Source organism: Archocentrus centrarchus, chromosome 7, assembly GCF_007364275.1.
Source record: "Archocentrus centrarchus isolate MPI-CPG fArcCen1 chromosome 7, fArcCen1, whole genome shotgun sequence".
NCBI lineage: Eukaryota > Metazoa > Chordata > Actinopteri > Cichliformes > Cichlidae > Archocentrus > Archocentrus centrarchus.
Window position 1 is genome coordinate 17,787,260 of NC_044352.1, and position 17,462 is coordinate 17,804,721.

General features: G+C 39.8%; 1 protein-coding gene across 1 annotated transcript in view; it reads left to right on the forward strand.

Annotated features, from left to right (window-relative positions):
* LOC115783152 (ERC protein 2-like) overlaps nucleotides 1-17,462 on the forward strand; it is a 157,619-nt gene that overhangs the window by 22,139 nt on the left and 118,018 nt on the right. Inside the window, exon 8 of the mRNA XM_030733836.1 lies at nucleotides 12,208-12,375. Within this exon, the coding sequence (XP_030589696.1) occupies nucleotides 12,208-12,375 (168 nt within the window). The remainder of the gene's footprint in view (nucleotides 1-12,207; nucleotides 12,376-17,462) is intronic.

Genomic DNA, 17,462 nt, shown 5'->3' on the forward strand with positions numbered 1-17,462 from the left:
TGTGGAAAATAATGTGCGTTCACTTTTGTGCGAGCATTCTGAATCTGCCTGTGTCTGTGGAAACTTAACTCTTTAATACAGTAGATGTGTGTCTTTCCTGCCCCGCTCAGGACAATGCAGGGTGGAAATGATACTCTAGCAGATCAGGTAACCTATCACAGACCTTCCTGCATATTTAAACAGCCAGCAACAACGCACAAGGCCAATGCACCAGTGGCCATGGGGTTTGCTTGGACTAGGTTTAGTTTTCTGTCAGAAGATTGTTTTGAATGTTATGAACATTTGTTTAAAATAGGCCAAATCAGGTTGTTTTGAGACAGGTGGGATTGTTTGTTTGATTTAACTGTCACATATCTGGTTAGACAGCTACATGAATGAAGCTGCTTTGGGGTTGGAGTGTTCTCTGATACGATTTGGCATTCCAAGGCAAAGTAATGATCCTTAAAATACATTTATTGACTCATAAGCTTGGTTCTTTTAAATGGAGCATAAAATGAAAGTAGAAATAAAATATGACAAAATAGGAATAAAGTGCATAATAAATGACATTCCTGCTGGGGGAAGCTAGTTTACAAAAAAAAAATGGCTTTAAAAAGCCCCCCCCTCCCCCCTTGTTGTCACTGCAAAGATTGCAGGCCTCCTGCTTCCCATCCACAAGGTGATTCACAAAGAGCTGTTAGCTGAAAACTTTGCATATCTCGGCACGCTGTGCAGTGCGTCCTTAAAAAATTTGAGGAAACTGGACAAGTGGAGAAAAAAAGAAGTGTCACACCCAAAAAAAAATCAACAGCAGATGAATAGTAAGTTAAAGTCATGTCCTTAAGAAACAGGAAAAAATACAGCAAAGATCTGACACAGGACCAAGGAGATGCATCTGGACCTTCAATTGATCCGTCTATTGTTTGCCAAAGCCTCATCAGAAGTGGTCTCAGTGGAAGGGTGGCTGTCAAGGAGCCATTCTTAAGAAAGGGAAACAGGGAGAAAAGGCTGAGGTATTCCAATTTCCACAACAACTGGACTGAAAATCAGTGGCAATAGGTCTAGTGGAGTGATGAGTCCAAATTTAAAATTTTTGGTTCAAATTGTCATTAATATGTACAGAGGAAGTCAGGAGAGAAGTACAGCAGTGAGTGTCTACAGCCATAGTTTGTTGGTGTTGGGATCATGTCAAAATTGATGGAATTATGAACACAGAAAAGTATGGTCAAATTTTGATTCACCATGCAATACCATCTGGAAAGCATCCGATTGGCAAGAGCTTTATTTTTCAGCATTGACATTGATCCCAAATATACTGCCAGTGCGGTAAAAGCATGCCTGGACAGAAAAAAGACACAATGGCTTCCCCAGGGCCCAGATCTCAACATTATTGAAGTAGTGTGGGATCATCTTGACAGAGAACAGAACAAAAGGCAGCCAACATCCAAAGGAAAGCTTTCAATGTCCCTCAAGGAAGCCTGAAGAAGAACACATAAAAAAAAATTAAAGGAAAGCTTGCCTAAGAGAGATCAGGCTGTGTTGGAGAATAAAGGTGGTCATACCAAATATTGACTTTCAAGCTTATTATAATTGCTCAAACTCAGTTTTTATTATATTTGCACATTTCAATAAATCACTGCACCTATTCCCCATTCCCCTAGCAAAATATATAGAAATGAGGGGTGACAAAAGACTTCTGCACAGTACTGTATTTATCATTACCCAATAAAGGGCAGTCCAGACATGAAGCTGGAGTTTAGGTCTGAATCAGGCACATAAATTTGCACAGCAATACAACATTTGATATTTGTTCCTCACCGACTGCCAGTAGAAGTGTTATAAGCAGCACGCCTTTAATGCATACTTTGGGATGTGGCAACATATCTGTATTTGGAGAGAACACAGTCTGTGGTATTTCACTTCAGCTTCATCAGATGTGACCTCAAATGTCTTGTGTTCTCTTTCATCACCAGCATTTTCTGTGTGTCTGCCAGAAGACCTCTACTGAGTTTTCATTTTGAGGTTGAAATGTAATGAGTCGTAAAAGATATAAATGACTAAAAAATGACTTGCTAACATCAACCATAGTGGCAGTGATGAATAGGGAAAACAAGAGGAAAATTAAGAAAAACTAATCTGGAGTGTAAGTGGGAAAGAATCAAGAAGCGATTGAGTGACAAGAGGAAGTGAAAAGTGAGAGAATAGAGTTGTTTGATGGATGTTTAAGGATATGGGCTTTTGTCAGTGAGTGATGCGATGGAACGGTGTGCTGTGGTCCCTGCTGGACTATTTTTGTTGATCTTTCCTTGTTCTCTTAGCTGATTGATGGTTCATATAGGTAGTGAGGCAGAGAAAAGATGTGATCTAAACCGGGTTAAACTCCACCCTGGGCTATCCCCCTGCTGCGTTCTCGCTTACTGTCTTTCTTTCTGCCTCATTCACTTTTGCTCCCTCTGTCCACAGTTTCTCTTCCCTCATGCTATCTGCTTCCATCTCTATTCTATCCTATTTTCTTGTCCACTTCTTATTTTCCCTGTTTCATTCTTATTCCAAGTCTGTTGGTAAAAAGTGAAGAAACAATTTAAACAAAGGCGAGAACTCGATGAGCTCCCTACAGCTTATAGTGAGCTTACTGGAGTAAGTAAACAGAAAACAGTTCTGTTCCCATTTGCTGACCACTAATTAGCAGCTCTTACCAGTTTTTTATGACCTTATCTGAACCCGACTGGCCTTATATAAACCCGACTGACCATGGTCACCGTTCTCAGACCCAACAGCATGCTCCTGTGTTCCTAGATTAGTGTGGTTTGGGTTTCAGTGTGAGTAGCAGCACTGGGCCCCCCAGAACAAATACGGCACGGTCCAAAATAAAGCCCCCACAAGTTCTTCAGAGGCCCTGTGGAAAAGCCATAAAGTGGAATTACAGCAGTCAAAATGGGGATGAGATATTTAATGGTTTACACAGGGAATGAGATAAATACGCACATGACCTAATGAGTCGACAGATACATGTGTGCACACGGCTTGAATGCACGCTCATTAGCATTGCTGTGCAAATACATGTGACACATGCTTTGTCACAAATGATGTGTTAAGTTAGATCAGTTAAGTTTCATTCGTGTGATGTTTTATCCCATATTAAGGTTCTTGGGAAATGTTTGTAATGTCTACATTTTTTGTTTTCTATTTTGAAACTTCACAAAAAAAAAAAAAAAATACATAAACAGAAACAGTAATGTGGGCTTTGCTTGGTCTACCGTCAGTCAGCAGGTGGTTAACCAGAAGGCAGCGAGGTGGTGATAGAGACAGCCAGAGACAATAAGCCCCTTTCTTTTTGTTCTGACCTCCTCTCTCCTCAGGGTCACCCTGCTTTGCTAAGACCACTTAACTTCCAATTTCATACACACATATACCCAAATACACACACAGACAAAGACATACTTACACAAACATTTCGTGCCACAATAATACACTCTGAGAACAGTTTTCACTCCTGCTTACAGTAAGTCCGGTCTTTGTTAACAGAAAAAGTCTCTGAATAGAACAATTAAACTAGAGCAAATATAATATGGTTCTACTCCTGTATTTGTAGGGAAGTTGTGTCTTTTTTAGCATCCCTCTAGCATATTTAATTATTAGAAATCAAGCAATAACTTTCAGGACATTTTGGGGTAACTCTAAAAATTTGTGTGTGATTACTCTTACAGTGGGCGGTGTTAAAATATTGATCTCAGGTACAATACACAGATGAGCTCAAAGAGGAAATAGCGATTTCTAGTGACTTTCCAATACAAGCCACATTTACCCATTCACACTGCACTTTTATACTGGACATACAGTTCTCTCTGTCACACAAAGGCTTAGACACTGATGGGGGCAGTTTTTCCTGTTTAGCACGTTGACCCAGGGCACTTCAGCATGCAGACTGGAGAAAGTAGAGATCAAGCCACCAACTGTTCGATTTGTATGATGACCTGTTGTCCCTCCAAAACCACAGCTGCACAGTGTGACCATTGTATGTCTTCCCTTTCAAAGGTTGCACCACTGTGAAGAAGCAGCTTAGTGCCATATATCGCTGTCATTTATTTATCTGGAGTACATTTATGAACAAGCATGCTCTCCTGCAGTGTATACTTATACTTAATAGCAGTGATATTATAGTAAAAATAGGATGGCAACTTCCTTGCAACTATGAATAATTTGCCTGGTGTTTGCATTAAATTTTTGCATTTGATGACTGATTGCAAGAAGTTGCAGTGACCAACTGGTTGCCCAGATGTTAAACGTGTAACACTTCTCAACCTCTGGGCTGCCACTTTTGATTGCACGGCACAGGGCGCCTGGTGGGAGGCAACCTGTGTCCAAACAGTCGCTTTCTTACTCAGACTGACTGCAGTAACACTCAGACAGATTGGCAAAGGTTTGCAAATGACTGTCGCTTAATTTATAAACACAGACAGATTGCCGACATCAGTCTAAGCCAGTTTGTGCCAATGAGTGCATCTTGTCTGTGATGTGTCTTTTTGCAGCAGGGGACTGGTTGCCAACTGGTTGTATTCTGGTTATTTCTTCTTACATAAAAGCAAAGTTGCTGAGCATCTGTGTCATTTTGCAGTTAAATCACTGTCCTGTAGCAACTACATCACTACTTGGAGAGGAATTTTTGAATTTCTTTTTCATATTTAAGAATTTCTGACTGGGCTCTAAATGTAAGTTAGCTTTCAGCTTTTTTTTTTTTTTTTAGCTCAAACAGCAGACATTAACAGAGCACAAAACAGAGTTGGACAGGAGCCAGCAGGGCAAAACACTAATCACTTGAACTTTACTTAACTTGAACTTGAGCATGAGCACAAAGGAGACACAAATGACGACGAGGACGCAATGAGGAACAAGGGGAAACGCAGATAGTAAATACGCAGAGGGATAACAAGGGAAGTGGAAACAGCTGGACAGGAACAACGGACGCAAACTAAACACAATGCACAAAGACAAGGACTAGCAAAATAAAATAGGACATAACCAGGACACAGGAGACAAACACACATACCTGACTAGACATGGGAAAATGTGGGGGAGTCCAAAAACAGAAACGTGAACAACCACAAAGAGAACTCGTAGCCGGAACAACGAAAACCTGAAAACTGAAAAATAGAAAACCAGGTAAGGAAATCAAGAAAACACAAAAGCATTGCCATTCATAAAAAAAATGAAACTAACTCAGATGCCAAAATACAAAGTAAACATAAAAGTCCAACCTAAAATGCTTAGTCAACAGACCCAGGACCATGACAGTTAACTGCCATATCATCACAAACAGGCTGCATGTAATTTTCAACTTGACCCCATTTAATTGCAAACTGGTTGCAGACTGATAGCAGACTCTTACTGCCATTTTTTCACCTTCTTGATGCTCTAAAGTCACTGTTAAGATGGAATCAAATGCAATAAATGAGATTGCAAGTTCATTACACATAATTTAATAACTTATGTTGCTAGTTGGTTTCCAAATACTGTTTTCCCTTGTGTGACTATAGCATTAGTGACACTGAGAAAGAGTCTTAACTCAGTTTGAGTTTGACAGACCTGATGTAACCCGGTGGATTCTACAATAAAGTTCTTAGCTAAAATGCTTATGACAGCTATGTTGTCATCTCTATGACAACATACTTAGTTGTCTTGGAGATGATTCAGCGATTGCGTCTGCATTGTTGGCTTGAAGTTAAATTGAATTAACTAACTTATTATTAGTTCAAAATTGGTCATTTTTTTCATCTATTGTACTCAAGAAAGGTCATGACTTGGTGTTTTACACCCCAGCTAATATTTTACTTGTTGATCAAGTACAAATCAAGCTGATTTCAGGCACCTGCTGTAGACACTGTAGACCTTCATTCATTCTCCACATGTTTGCCACAGTGACTGCAGGTGCCTGACAGGAAATGGATTCCCTTGCATCAGGATGTAGGAACTGGTGTGCAGTGCTGGAAATGATCAGGAAAAATAATGTTAATGAGGAGGAATGCCTGAAGCAGCTCTTCCTTTACATGTGCATGTGTGTTGTGTATGTATTTCTTGTGTCTTTGTTGGCTGGATGTATTTATGATGGATAAAGGGCAAAAGAGGGTGTGAGGCAACAGTGTGCAGTGAGAGTTTGTGCGGTGGTACTCGGGGTGACCCTGTATTTTTCAATGTCATATAACCATTCACTACTACAATGTGAAAATGAATGACTTTCATGCTGTGGTAGAAAACATTCATTCATCCTGTTGACAATGATCCTTTTGTCAGTGGATTTCTCTGTGTGGCAGTGTGTGTGTGTGTGTGTGCTTGTGTGCGTGTGTGTGTGTGTGTGTGTGTGTGTGTGTGTGTGTGTGTGTGTGTGTGTGTGTGTGTGTGTGTGTGTGTGTCCTTGTCTTTTTTTGGGAAGGGGGGGGTCATGTTTTACATCTGTGCTTTTCTATATTCCCTTCGTAGCCTGTAGGCACACAGCTGTGTTGCCATGGTTTTATCAACAGATGTTACGGTGTTCGATGAGACAGTGCCCCACTCTCCACCCTGCAGCCCCTGCTGTGAGGCAGTTTATATCCGCTTATTATCCCGAGTCAGCCCTGAGGTGATCTCTCCATTATACGATTCCTGATCAGAGCTCTGACTGTTGTCTTAACTCAGCTTTCATGACACCCCTCAAATGACATAGCCTTAGCCCTAGGACAGGGAATTTCCCACATTTCCGTAAAGATCAACCCCGGTCTTGTTATGTCTGGGATGACCAGCTCAGGTGGAGAGGAAAACTTCAGTTTGCATGCATGTACTTGTTTATCCAATCTGTGTAGGCATATAACTGCTTTCTGACCAAACAGTTCTGGGTGTAAGTACTGACTAGGGAGGTCTGCTGGGAAGTACGTGCCTTGCAGCATTTTTTTCTTTTTGCTAACAGGACCTCTGAAGCAGTAAGCAGCTGGTAATGCAACTCAGCTTATATTGTGGTTATTTTCTTGAAATCATGTTTGAAACTCTTCATTTTTGGCTTTATATTGTTTTGGTATGTGGTATATACTTTCTTTTTCAACTTCAGGGGAATAGCATTGTATTTATTTCATGGCATAAAGGCTCGGTATAGTTAAGACATTAATGTTTATATTAGCTAATGTTTTACAAATTTACAAAAACAAATAAATTAGATGAACATGTGTGCATTTTTTTTTTCACCGTATTTATCTTGGGGCTGTTTACATTCATTATTTCCCTAATAAATAACAAAAATTCAGTAAATTTAAATTTTAGGATGCATTTTTTTGTTACATTTTATTTTACAAAGTTGGGAAAGCTATTTAAGTTGAGCATGAAGGTTCCTTACACCTAAAAGAGTCATCCCAAGTCTCTACCTCACAGTGAGTTGTACAGATTATTAATTTAACACTGGATTGGATTGGCACTCATTATTGACAGATACCCACAGCCAAGGTATTGGTATCATAAAAAGGTGGATTGGGCCATCCCTACTTGAAACCACCATTTGTCATGTGTTCTGTCCATCAGTCCACACCTAAGTCTAGACCAATGTTATTGCATTAACTAAAATTAAACCAAAATCTCAAAGTAGCTGTGAAAATTGTTTTAGTTAGCTTAAATAGAAAAAATCTAACTTAAGTAATATTATATGCGATAAAAAGCCAAAACTCAAAAGTCAAAGTTCTTCTTATACTAATACAGTTCCAACTCTGTAGAAGGAAATACACCGAAAAATGAGTTCTAAGAACTCCGACGGTCCTCAGTTCGAGCATTATGGACATGGAAAAAAAGGCAACTGAAACTATAAAAAACGGTCCTAAAGTGCTTTCTGTGTGTAAATAAACAGCGTAGGGTCTAGGAGAAATCCAGCCCTTGTTTACATTTTCTGCGTAAAGTTTGTCATGCTTCCATTTGACAAAGCCCAAGTATTCACACACTCACACACGGAGCACATCAACATGCATGATTTACCTAAATGAAAAAAACCATGCTTTGGTCTTTAGACTGTCTACATTACAGTATTTGTAGCCTCCCAACATCTTATTGAACACTTCTGTTACTTCATCAAGAAACTATGACTCACTTAATGCCACTCATTACATCTGTATAAGAGTTACTGCTCAATACATATATACACCAAACATGTCTCTTATTATCTAGATAGGCTGTTTTTTGTTCACCTTTCACCAGTCTTTAATAATGCAGACATCAGTCAGAGTGAAAACAGCAACAGGTTGTTTAAACCCAGTTTGTCTTGATGCATATGGTACATTTCACCAAAAAGATGCTTGACTGATAATAGGTAATATGCAAGACTCTGGTGGTCTAGTATTGTCTTTTAGTATTTTAGTGATAAAATTCAGACTTGGCCACATTAGTGGCTTGAGAAACATGAATTAGGTGAATATTATGCCATACATTGAGATAATTAATTTCACTGCACAGGCCTTTGAATAAATTAAGTCTAATGGGTGCTTGTGTGCTGTATTTATACAGGCTAGAGGGATTTCAAACAGACAGAGAAGTGAATCGCTCACACAGCTGTGTGTAGAGCACCACAGCAGGCCAAGAAGATCTGAGTTCAGGCATCAGATACATTTCATCAGACCCTTTCTTTGGGATTTAAGGACTTTTATGGTGGTGTTTTCAGCTGAAGGGACATTCAAACTTCTTTGGACAGCCACACACACAGAAAAATGAGTGTAGCTGATGGTTTGGATGTGGGCTTCTGTAAAGGTCATAGATTTTTAAAGACTTAGATTGAGACAATGGAAAACATATGACGGATGTTTTTCTGATCAACCTAAGACTCTATTTGCAATATTGGACTCCCAAGTGGGTGAGTGAGAGTGCAAATGTTACTGTTCAAGTGTTGGTGTGTCCCCAGGCCTCGGCTGTGGTCTTTCAGGTTTTCACTCTCTCTGGTTCTACTGTTTTGACTGTGGTCTACTCATATAGTCCCTGTGTTGTTTATTGCGGCCCAGAGCCGACGATGGGCCCAATACCTTTGCAGATTTGCCTGCCAAAAAAACTTTTATGATGAAATGTGAGGCAGGAAAAAGGGAGGTGAGGACAAACAGTGAAACTGTTTTCTTTAAGCCTCTGTTTTACTTTGCTAACCAATTTCCAGAATCTACATTTGGCTGTCATTGCAAGCAAGAGGGAGGAATTCAAGGAGAATCAGAGTGTGTTTATGCATTTTTGTGTGCTATTTGCATATTTAATTACAGATACGGTTATGTGCATGTGACATTTGTTGAATATATACATATGTGCACATGTTAAGAGTAGTTACAATTTTGTGGCTGCATTAATGTAAAGAAAATCAACATTTTGCCAAGAATTAATAGTTCTGCAACCACAGAATGTTGAAAACATGTCAAGATTTTTTTATTTTTTTAAATTATGCGGTGCTGAGTGAGGGGCTGGAAAGTTTAAGTGGAGTTTTGGAGGAAGATGGGGTGATATAGATGTGTTTTTAATTCATCAACTCAGTGGAACTTCTCAGTGCAGTCTCCAATGTTCCCTTTAGATTTGAATTAAGACAGACTGGACAACAGTGGGCTTCTCTACTTCTCTCCCTGACCTCTCTTTTCTGTTTCTCCCTCTAAAAAAAATGTCATGATTACTAAACAGAATATAGTCCCTGGTGTCCACTTGCGTAGGTAGAATCAGTACCGTGGTTGTCCTGGAGACGGTAGAAGTTCTATGTTGCATCTCATCCCCCTCAAATGGAAACACAAATCCACACTGAAAGGCACAAACCTACAAAGTTATGGATGGGAACTGTGGGCCTATACCAAAGACAACCTGATTTGAAGACTTCAGGGATTTCTCACACTGACACATCACTCTGTCTCTCTGCAGGACCTGCACCTTTAAATGGCAATAGGAAATCTCCTGGAGAGTTTGCAGCGTGGTTGGAGGGATGGAGTGTTGAAAGAGAGGTGGTAGCCACAGGGGGAGAGAGAGGGAGAGAGAGAGAGAGAGAGAGAGAGGTGTTTTTGAAAGATGACACAAGGAAGAAGGGCAGCAGAAGAAAAGGAAAATTGGAGGGGAAATTGAAGGAGAAGAGAGAGGTTAATCACTGTGCCTAGTTAGCCGTCTATCATCTCAGCATGTGCGCCAGCTGATAAAGGCTTACACTATTTCCTGCAACAGACCAGCTGTTGGAGTGGTAGTGTTAGTCAGAGAAACAAAAGTATGTCAGTAGTGTTAATATGCCCAATCCAAATGATGTATTTAAAACAGGCATCATAACTATCCACCTTCTTTCACTTGCTCATTTATTACTTCCCTTGCTTTCACCCTTACTATTATCCATCCTTTCATTTGTCCCTCCTCATCTATCCAACTCTTTCTTCTTGTTTTTCCATGTACTGTGTCTGGCAGCGCTGAGTGCTTTAAGAGGGTATTAGCAGGACGTCTGTGTAGTACTATCACAGCTTAGTGGGCCAGTGCAGGTGAGACAGCAGGGATTTCCTGTTAGGCCCCTTTGCTACATTCTTGCTAAATTGCTCCTTGCCAGGTGGAGTTGGAGGGGAGGAGGTCTCTCTTTCTCTTCCATAAATGCAGTGGCAAACAGGCACGCACAAACACACACAGTATGCGTGTGAATACTGTACGTACAAAGGATTAGGGATATCACTGCTGTGTGTGTCCGTGCGCATTTGTGCATGTGCGTGCGTGCAAATGTGAGTTTGGGAGGACAGAGCCGTTCTCAGTATTAGGCTTTGGTTGTCTGCCAGAGGAGCAATATGAGATAAATACTTGGCCATCTTACACCTGGGGGTCTTGGCCTGCTTCTAATGGTACTATGTGACAGGCACCCTCTGTGTGTCTGTGGACTGCATGGTGCGCTCTCATTTTACACATGCAGGTATATACACATACAGGCAGGGAGGAACTAACTGTGCTCCGACACAGCTGTACTTTTCAGTTGCGCTTTTAGTGTATCTGTTGTTTTTCTACTATAATTTTTCTTCTGGTTGCTTTCATATTATTTGTTTTTGTTTTGTTTTGTTTTAATCTCTTCTAGTTTTAAATATCTCTCAAATGGTGGTGGAAGATAACAACAAAGTAGTTATTATCAGAAATGGTATATTCTAATCATACAGCTTCTGTGTGGTGTATATTTAATGCACACAGTTTGCACAACAATATTATTATATATCAGAATAATTACTAAAGTGTTATAGTTGGCTGAGGTGAGGCTAACTTGTACCTCCAGCTGCTGCACTGCCTGTCCTCCCTTTATGAATCTCTGTAAGTGCCGCGTGAAATACCTGGGAGATGAGCTGGAGAGCAAAACAGAGACTTTGCTTGAAGTATTTTCACACTGTTCACATTGTGTCCAGGTAATGCTTGTTAAAGTGACTGTTAACAAGCCTTTTTTTTTTTTTTAATTCCCTTTATCTATGTGTGTGTCTCTTGAACTCAGATAAAATTAAGTTCAGATGGGTTCTACTGGGTGTTTGCACAGTGGTGAAAAGTGCTGGAAATGAAGAATGGAGAACAAACAAGGAGTGCATAATCTGTTGTGTATATGTGTATGTGTCACTGTAGGTGGCGCAGCAGAATACTGATATAAGGCCAGTAAGTAGTTCTGGAATGTGCTCAGATATCTCTCATCTCATTACACTTAGCCAGACACGTAGAAATTCAATTTGTGAGTGTGAAGTGTGTGAGCAGTCTGATCTATGGCAGCGCTGGCCCAATCATACAACACTCTCAATAACAAATGATGAGACAGGCTCCAGGCGTTTTCTCTTTCACACACACTTCGGTACACGGTTCATATCATGGACATTAGGCCGAAGTTGAACTTTTACTACTTCCAAATGTCAATGAATAAATGTGTTGCGAAATGTCATTTCTAGCACTGAATAATAACATATGGGCCACCTGACTGAGAACTGGGAAAATCACGGTGTATTATTTCTTATTCTTTTTTTGTGTGTTTCTGCAAGTGCTTCCTCTTTTCCTTACCTTTCCCTGTCAGTCACTCAGATGTGGTACATTGTCAAACAGACTGCCTTATACAGTCTAGTACAGATTATTTTCAACCTGTATGCTTGCCTGTCTACCTGACTGTGTATGAATTCTGGATATGCTGAATACTGGATTAAATGTCTTTCAGAGTCTGTCTGACTCCATACTGAGCTGCCATTTCACAGTTCTGTTATGCACTTAACTTCTTTTCTTGGTTATTTGTAGGTAGATGCTCTGCGAGTGCGTCTGGAGGAGAAGGAGCAGTTCCTGACCAAGAAGACCAAACAGCTGCAGGACTTGACTGATGAAAAAAGCACACTAACAGGAGAAATTAGAGACATGAAGGACATGCTGGACGTGAAGGAGAGGAAGATTAATGTCTTGCAGAAGAAAGTACGTAAAGCCAACATTTACAGTACAGCAACACATTGCATCTATTTCACACAGTGTAGACAGACTTTAAGTACATATGAAACTAATTTGTTGTGAGCTGATTTCACTTTATTTAGAGAGAAATGCAATATTGAAAGAATCATTCTGCACTTAATAGAGAGGCCGGACCTGTTTTAATTTGACAAAGCAGCACGGCGTATGGTTGCTTGGAGTGACAAAACTACATCGTGTTACATCGTAAAGTAATTGTTTTCAGTGAAATTTGAATTTTAGACAAATAAAGTAAGCAACTATTTGCTAATGTGAAACAACAGCTTATTGCCACAGGAGCTGATGGAGACCAAAGCCAGAGCTAAAAGGAGAATGACTACTGGGCCTAAACACACTCTAAAAGCACTTAAAACCAATAATGATTTTATCCCATGTGTTCTGGATTTGTAAATATGCTACTGTTGACTAACATTTTGCAGCTATGTTAGTATTGTACAGTAGCATTTTCAGCTAAACTAAAATGAGTGAATAATTTGATGTAATGTAACTTAAAAAAAGAGACCTTGTCGGACATTCTTGAGTGCCTAAAACAACAAGTGAATAAGGACTCAGGTTAAATTTTCAGGGAAAGTCCAAATGATGTGATATTTATGATGTGATATTGTGTGATATTCTCTCAGTGCCTGTCTTCTGCTCCGCTGTAATGCCAACATTGTGCGATACTATGTAATGTTAGGTTAGAAGAGGAATCCATCAATGTTAGCGAATGATAACGTTAGCTGTAAATTAGCTATATATATATATATATATATATATATATATATGACCAATGAAGGGTGGAAGTGCTCCTGTGATAAGCAAACACCTGAAATTAAAGTTAAGCATCATAACTGGATAGTTTTATTCAACATTAATGTCTCACTTAATATAGTTGAAAATTAATCATTCTCTCAGCTGTATTCCTTGATGTTGAAATGTGTTATGCTTGTTTTAACAGCTTATTTTGAATTAAAGACTTAAAATTAAACCACAAAAAGGAGGAAAAAGTTCGTTCTCCGTTTAAACAGCTGCTTTTACACAGCTGTGCTTCACACTCACGGTTGCTAGGCGACATGAGCTACGCAGAGGTGAGGGCAGGTGACGCTGATATGAAGGCTAGCCGCTCACGTCCTCCCTTTGCGGTCTTCGTGGGCTCTGAAGAACGTGGGCCGGGTCCTTCGCAGGATGCGGCCCCTGAATTTGGACATTGTGCGTCGATATAATCTGTATGCCGGGAACTCGTGCACTGAGAAACGTTCCACGGTGCAAAGTGCGATTAAAATGCGTTAAAAATTTTAATTCGTTAATTTCCCTGTAATTAATTAATCGAAATTAACGCGTTAAAGTCCCAGCCCTTATATATATATATATATATATATATATATATGAGACATACAAGACATACGAGACAGCAACATCGTAGTGCACTGCACTGCGATCTCTTCTGTTTGTCACACCACTGTTTCTGCTCATGTTCCTTTCCACCTTCATATGGGGTTTGAGTGTGCCAACAAACACATGCATCAGGATGCTGACTGCATTTCACAGCCATGAAGTTGTTATGGCAGCGGTTTTAATCTGTTTTACATTTTTTGTCAAGTTTAGGACTGGGGTAAGTCATACTAATGAAAAATATCAAAAAAACAAACCCCGATGTTCTTTAATGCCTAAATGTCCTCTTTTTTAATCGTAGAACACGTCTGATGTCAGTGAATTAACTCGCTTTTGTAGCAAAAGAGAGAAAGAAAGAAAAATCTTACCTCCGGTCCCAGATGCCACATATGACCCTCTCTTTCTGCTTGCACACACTTGCACGCTATGTCTCAGAGGCCTTAATGAGGATGGCTATTTAAAACGGGCCAGCGGCCACCTGTGGTGCACATGCTGGCAGTTCCTCTATAGACCAATTACATACACATAAAGGTCTTCTGTCATCTTCCTTGTTTCCTCTCATGTCCTCAAATTAGAGATCTCTCTCTCACTCTTCGCCCTCTCTCCCACTTGCTGAGTTTAATGAAAATGGGCACAAAAGGTCACATAGAGTGCCATCACTGTGTATGTGTGCATGTGATTGTGCTAAAAATATTCACTGTTTTTATGTTTGTGTGACCTCAAGGTTTTACTGTGTTAGAAGATTTAAAGATCTTAATGCACTGCTTATACCGTGCTGTACTCGGTTCAGTCTCAAAGCATCTTAAAGCAATAAGCTTGTTTTTTGCTCATCACTGTCCCACACTCCAGTCCACTCTGTGAACTTTATCTAAAAATGAACTGTTTGCTATTGTGTAAGGATTTTTCATGTTTTGCTGTTGTGCTTTGATATCAGTTTTCATCACTGCATGCTCAAAAGTGGGCTTACTTTGGACTGCAAATACTTTTCCCCCCTTCATATCATTGTGTTGATGGCCGGTTTAACACTGGCCAGTATTTTTCCTTCATTGATACATATTTTATCTCTCAGCAGAAAGCCTCCCTCTGTATCCATATCTTTTTGTCTGTTTCCTTTTTTCCTTTACAAATATTATTGCTGCAGACCTGTTCCTCATTCATCATGCCACTGAAAACTTTAAAAGCCAGAAGTGCTGCAACACCCCTATAAAAAAAGTCAGCAGAAATATGATGTGCATGCACATTACTTGTAGTAAATTAGTTTTTCTTTACTTTCGTGACCCTGTTTCTTTTTTCTTTTTTTTCTCACCATGTGTTAATGTGAGAATGAATTGAAGTGAGAAGTGACTGAGAATGATTTGAATGAAGGAGCGTGCCAGGTACTTTAACCTGTGAGTCAGCAGGTTGTCCACATTCTTAATTGAGCTGTTTACTCTGACCACAATCTGTTTAAGTTTTTCTCATCATTTTCTTTCATCTAAGCCTTGCTCATCTTTTCAGGCTCCTCTTTTTCTGTCTCCAACACCTTTCTGTCCACACAAACTATCTTTTTTCAGCTTTGAAGGCACTTATCCACTTCAATTTAGCCTTAAGCTCTTTATAAGTGCTTTTCTTTCTTTACTATGTTCTACATGTCCAGCTGGAAAGCATCTCACACTCTGGATACCTGTTTTTTACTGAATGTAGCCCTTCCTCATTAAAGCAATCTCTTCCTTTTCTATCTCAAAGGACTGTCATGGCATCATTCTTCGGCCCTTGTCTTTGTATGTTGTACCCCGAGTTACTGAAGGTTTCTGTTTCCCTTTTCATGTTCTCTTAAACTGGAAAGCCATCTTTTCTTGAATATAGGTTTTCTTCATCTTAGTTTTTTATTAAAGCTTTTTCGTTCTTTTGCTATGTTTTGCTTCGCCAACTGGAAAGCATGTCTAGTCTTCTGAATACAGGCCTTCCTCAACATTGCCATCTCTTCCTTTTCTATTTTTAAAAGCCTTAATGTCATCAATCCTGACATTGTTTTCAGCATCAAAAGCCCTCCTCTTCATAAGTGTACGCTTAGTTCCTTGTTCAAAGTGGGGTTTTTTCATGTTAAATTTCTCCAGCTGGAAGACTTCCCTCATCTTTTGAAAGTCTGACTTTTCTTGTAGGCCTTTCTTGCCATGACCATCTCCTTTCTTTTTATGTTGAATGTCTTCCTGCTAAAGACCATTTAGTCCTCTCCTAAAGGCTTTGCTTTCTTCTTCTGTGTCCTCCCTTGCCAGCTGGAAGACATTCCTTGTTTCAGAAGGATGTAAGCTCCCTTTCGAGTGCAGTTTGACTTTCAGATTTTCTCTTTCTGGTCATTCCTTGCCTTTCCACAGCTTTTTTTTTTCATCTTGTTTATCTGTGCCTCTTTGCACAAAGGTTTCTTCCATTTTTCCTTTTCCGTGTAGAAGTGACAATTTGCCTTGTTTTTGGGACATCTGTTTTCTCTGAAATGGCAAGCAATTTTTTGCTAGCCACTTTAAGTCTCTGCTCTGAGTTTTTTGATTTTAAAGCACAGAATATCATCGAGACTCATTTAGAAGCACAGAAGGGCAGAATTAATTTGGTTAACTTTACCAGATCTTTGTGGCTTACTTCAGTCAAACCGTTTTGTATTTGCTTGTTTGGTTCAGTTTTTTTGGCTTTGGATTCTGTGGTTTACGTGGTCAAGCTCAGACGCTCCATCAGATTGGGTTCTGAGGAGCTTCGGGGAAGGGTCAACTAAATGGCTATTTACTTTAGTTCAGCTTATGTTTCTACAGTGCAGACCACAACAACACTCATTTTTGTGGTGTTTTAAATTGTAAGGTAAAATCCCTACAATATTAGTGAGAAAACCCCAATGAGTAAGCACTTGGTAAACATCGAGAGGAAGAACAGGAAGAGACCTCTGGTAGAACCAGCCTCATGGAGGTGCTGCAGCTGGTTGGGAGATGAGGAAAAAGCACACAGAGATGGCAACAAGACACAAGAGTAAAGCTTGGCAAGTCGGTGAGACCAGTAACCACAGACCAAGAACATGCAGCTCTGGAGCCAGAGACATCTACAGAACACAAAGAGAGAGAGGACAAAGGATACACTATGGCAGATAATAACCACAAAGTTAGAGGTTAGTGATAGTGATATAGTGCATAACCGTGTGCTCCTCTACCCACTTCTGGACAGTTTTGTGGTGTGAAAAAGTTTTGCTGCTGGTCATGGTCTGCAACATTCTTTTTTTTGCCAGGGTTTACAGCAAAGATTTAACAGCAAAATATACTGTAATGAACTGATCAGTGTCAGGTACTTCACCCATCCGCATGCTGATATAGATGCAAAGTTAGAGTTACACTGGGAAAGGGAAAATTATTGGGTTTATTAACTTCTTCATTAACTTTCCACACCACCATCTGGTCAGCTGTAATACTTACTCTGCTGCATGTGCTGCAGACAGTGCTGAGGGTTGTAAATGGTGGAGACAAAGTGCGCTTTGCTGGACAGAATTTATAAATTATCCCAAGAGTCTTTACGTTTAGTTAAAAAAATAAACATTTTGAACATTTTAAATATCAGATACTGATATACCGTATCTGCGATAAGCCAATATATTACTAATATTAATGTTTGCTAGAAGGTTGCAAGTAACTTCAGTAGTAGCAGTTGAAGTA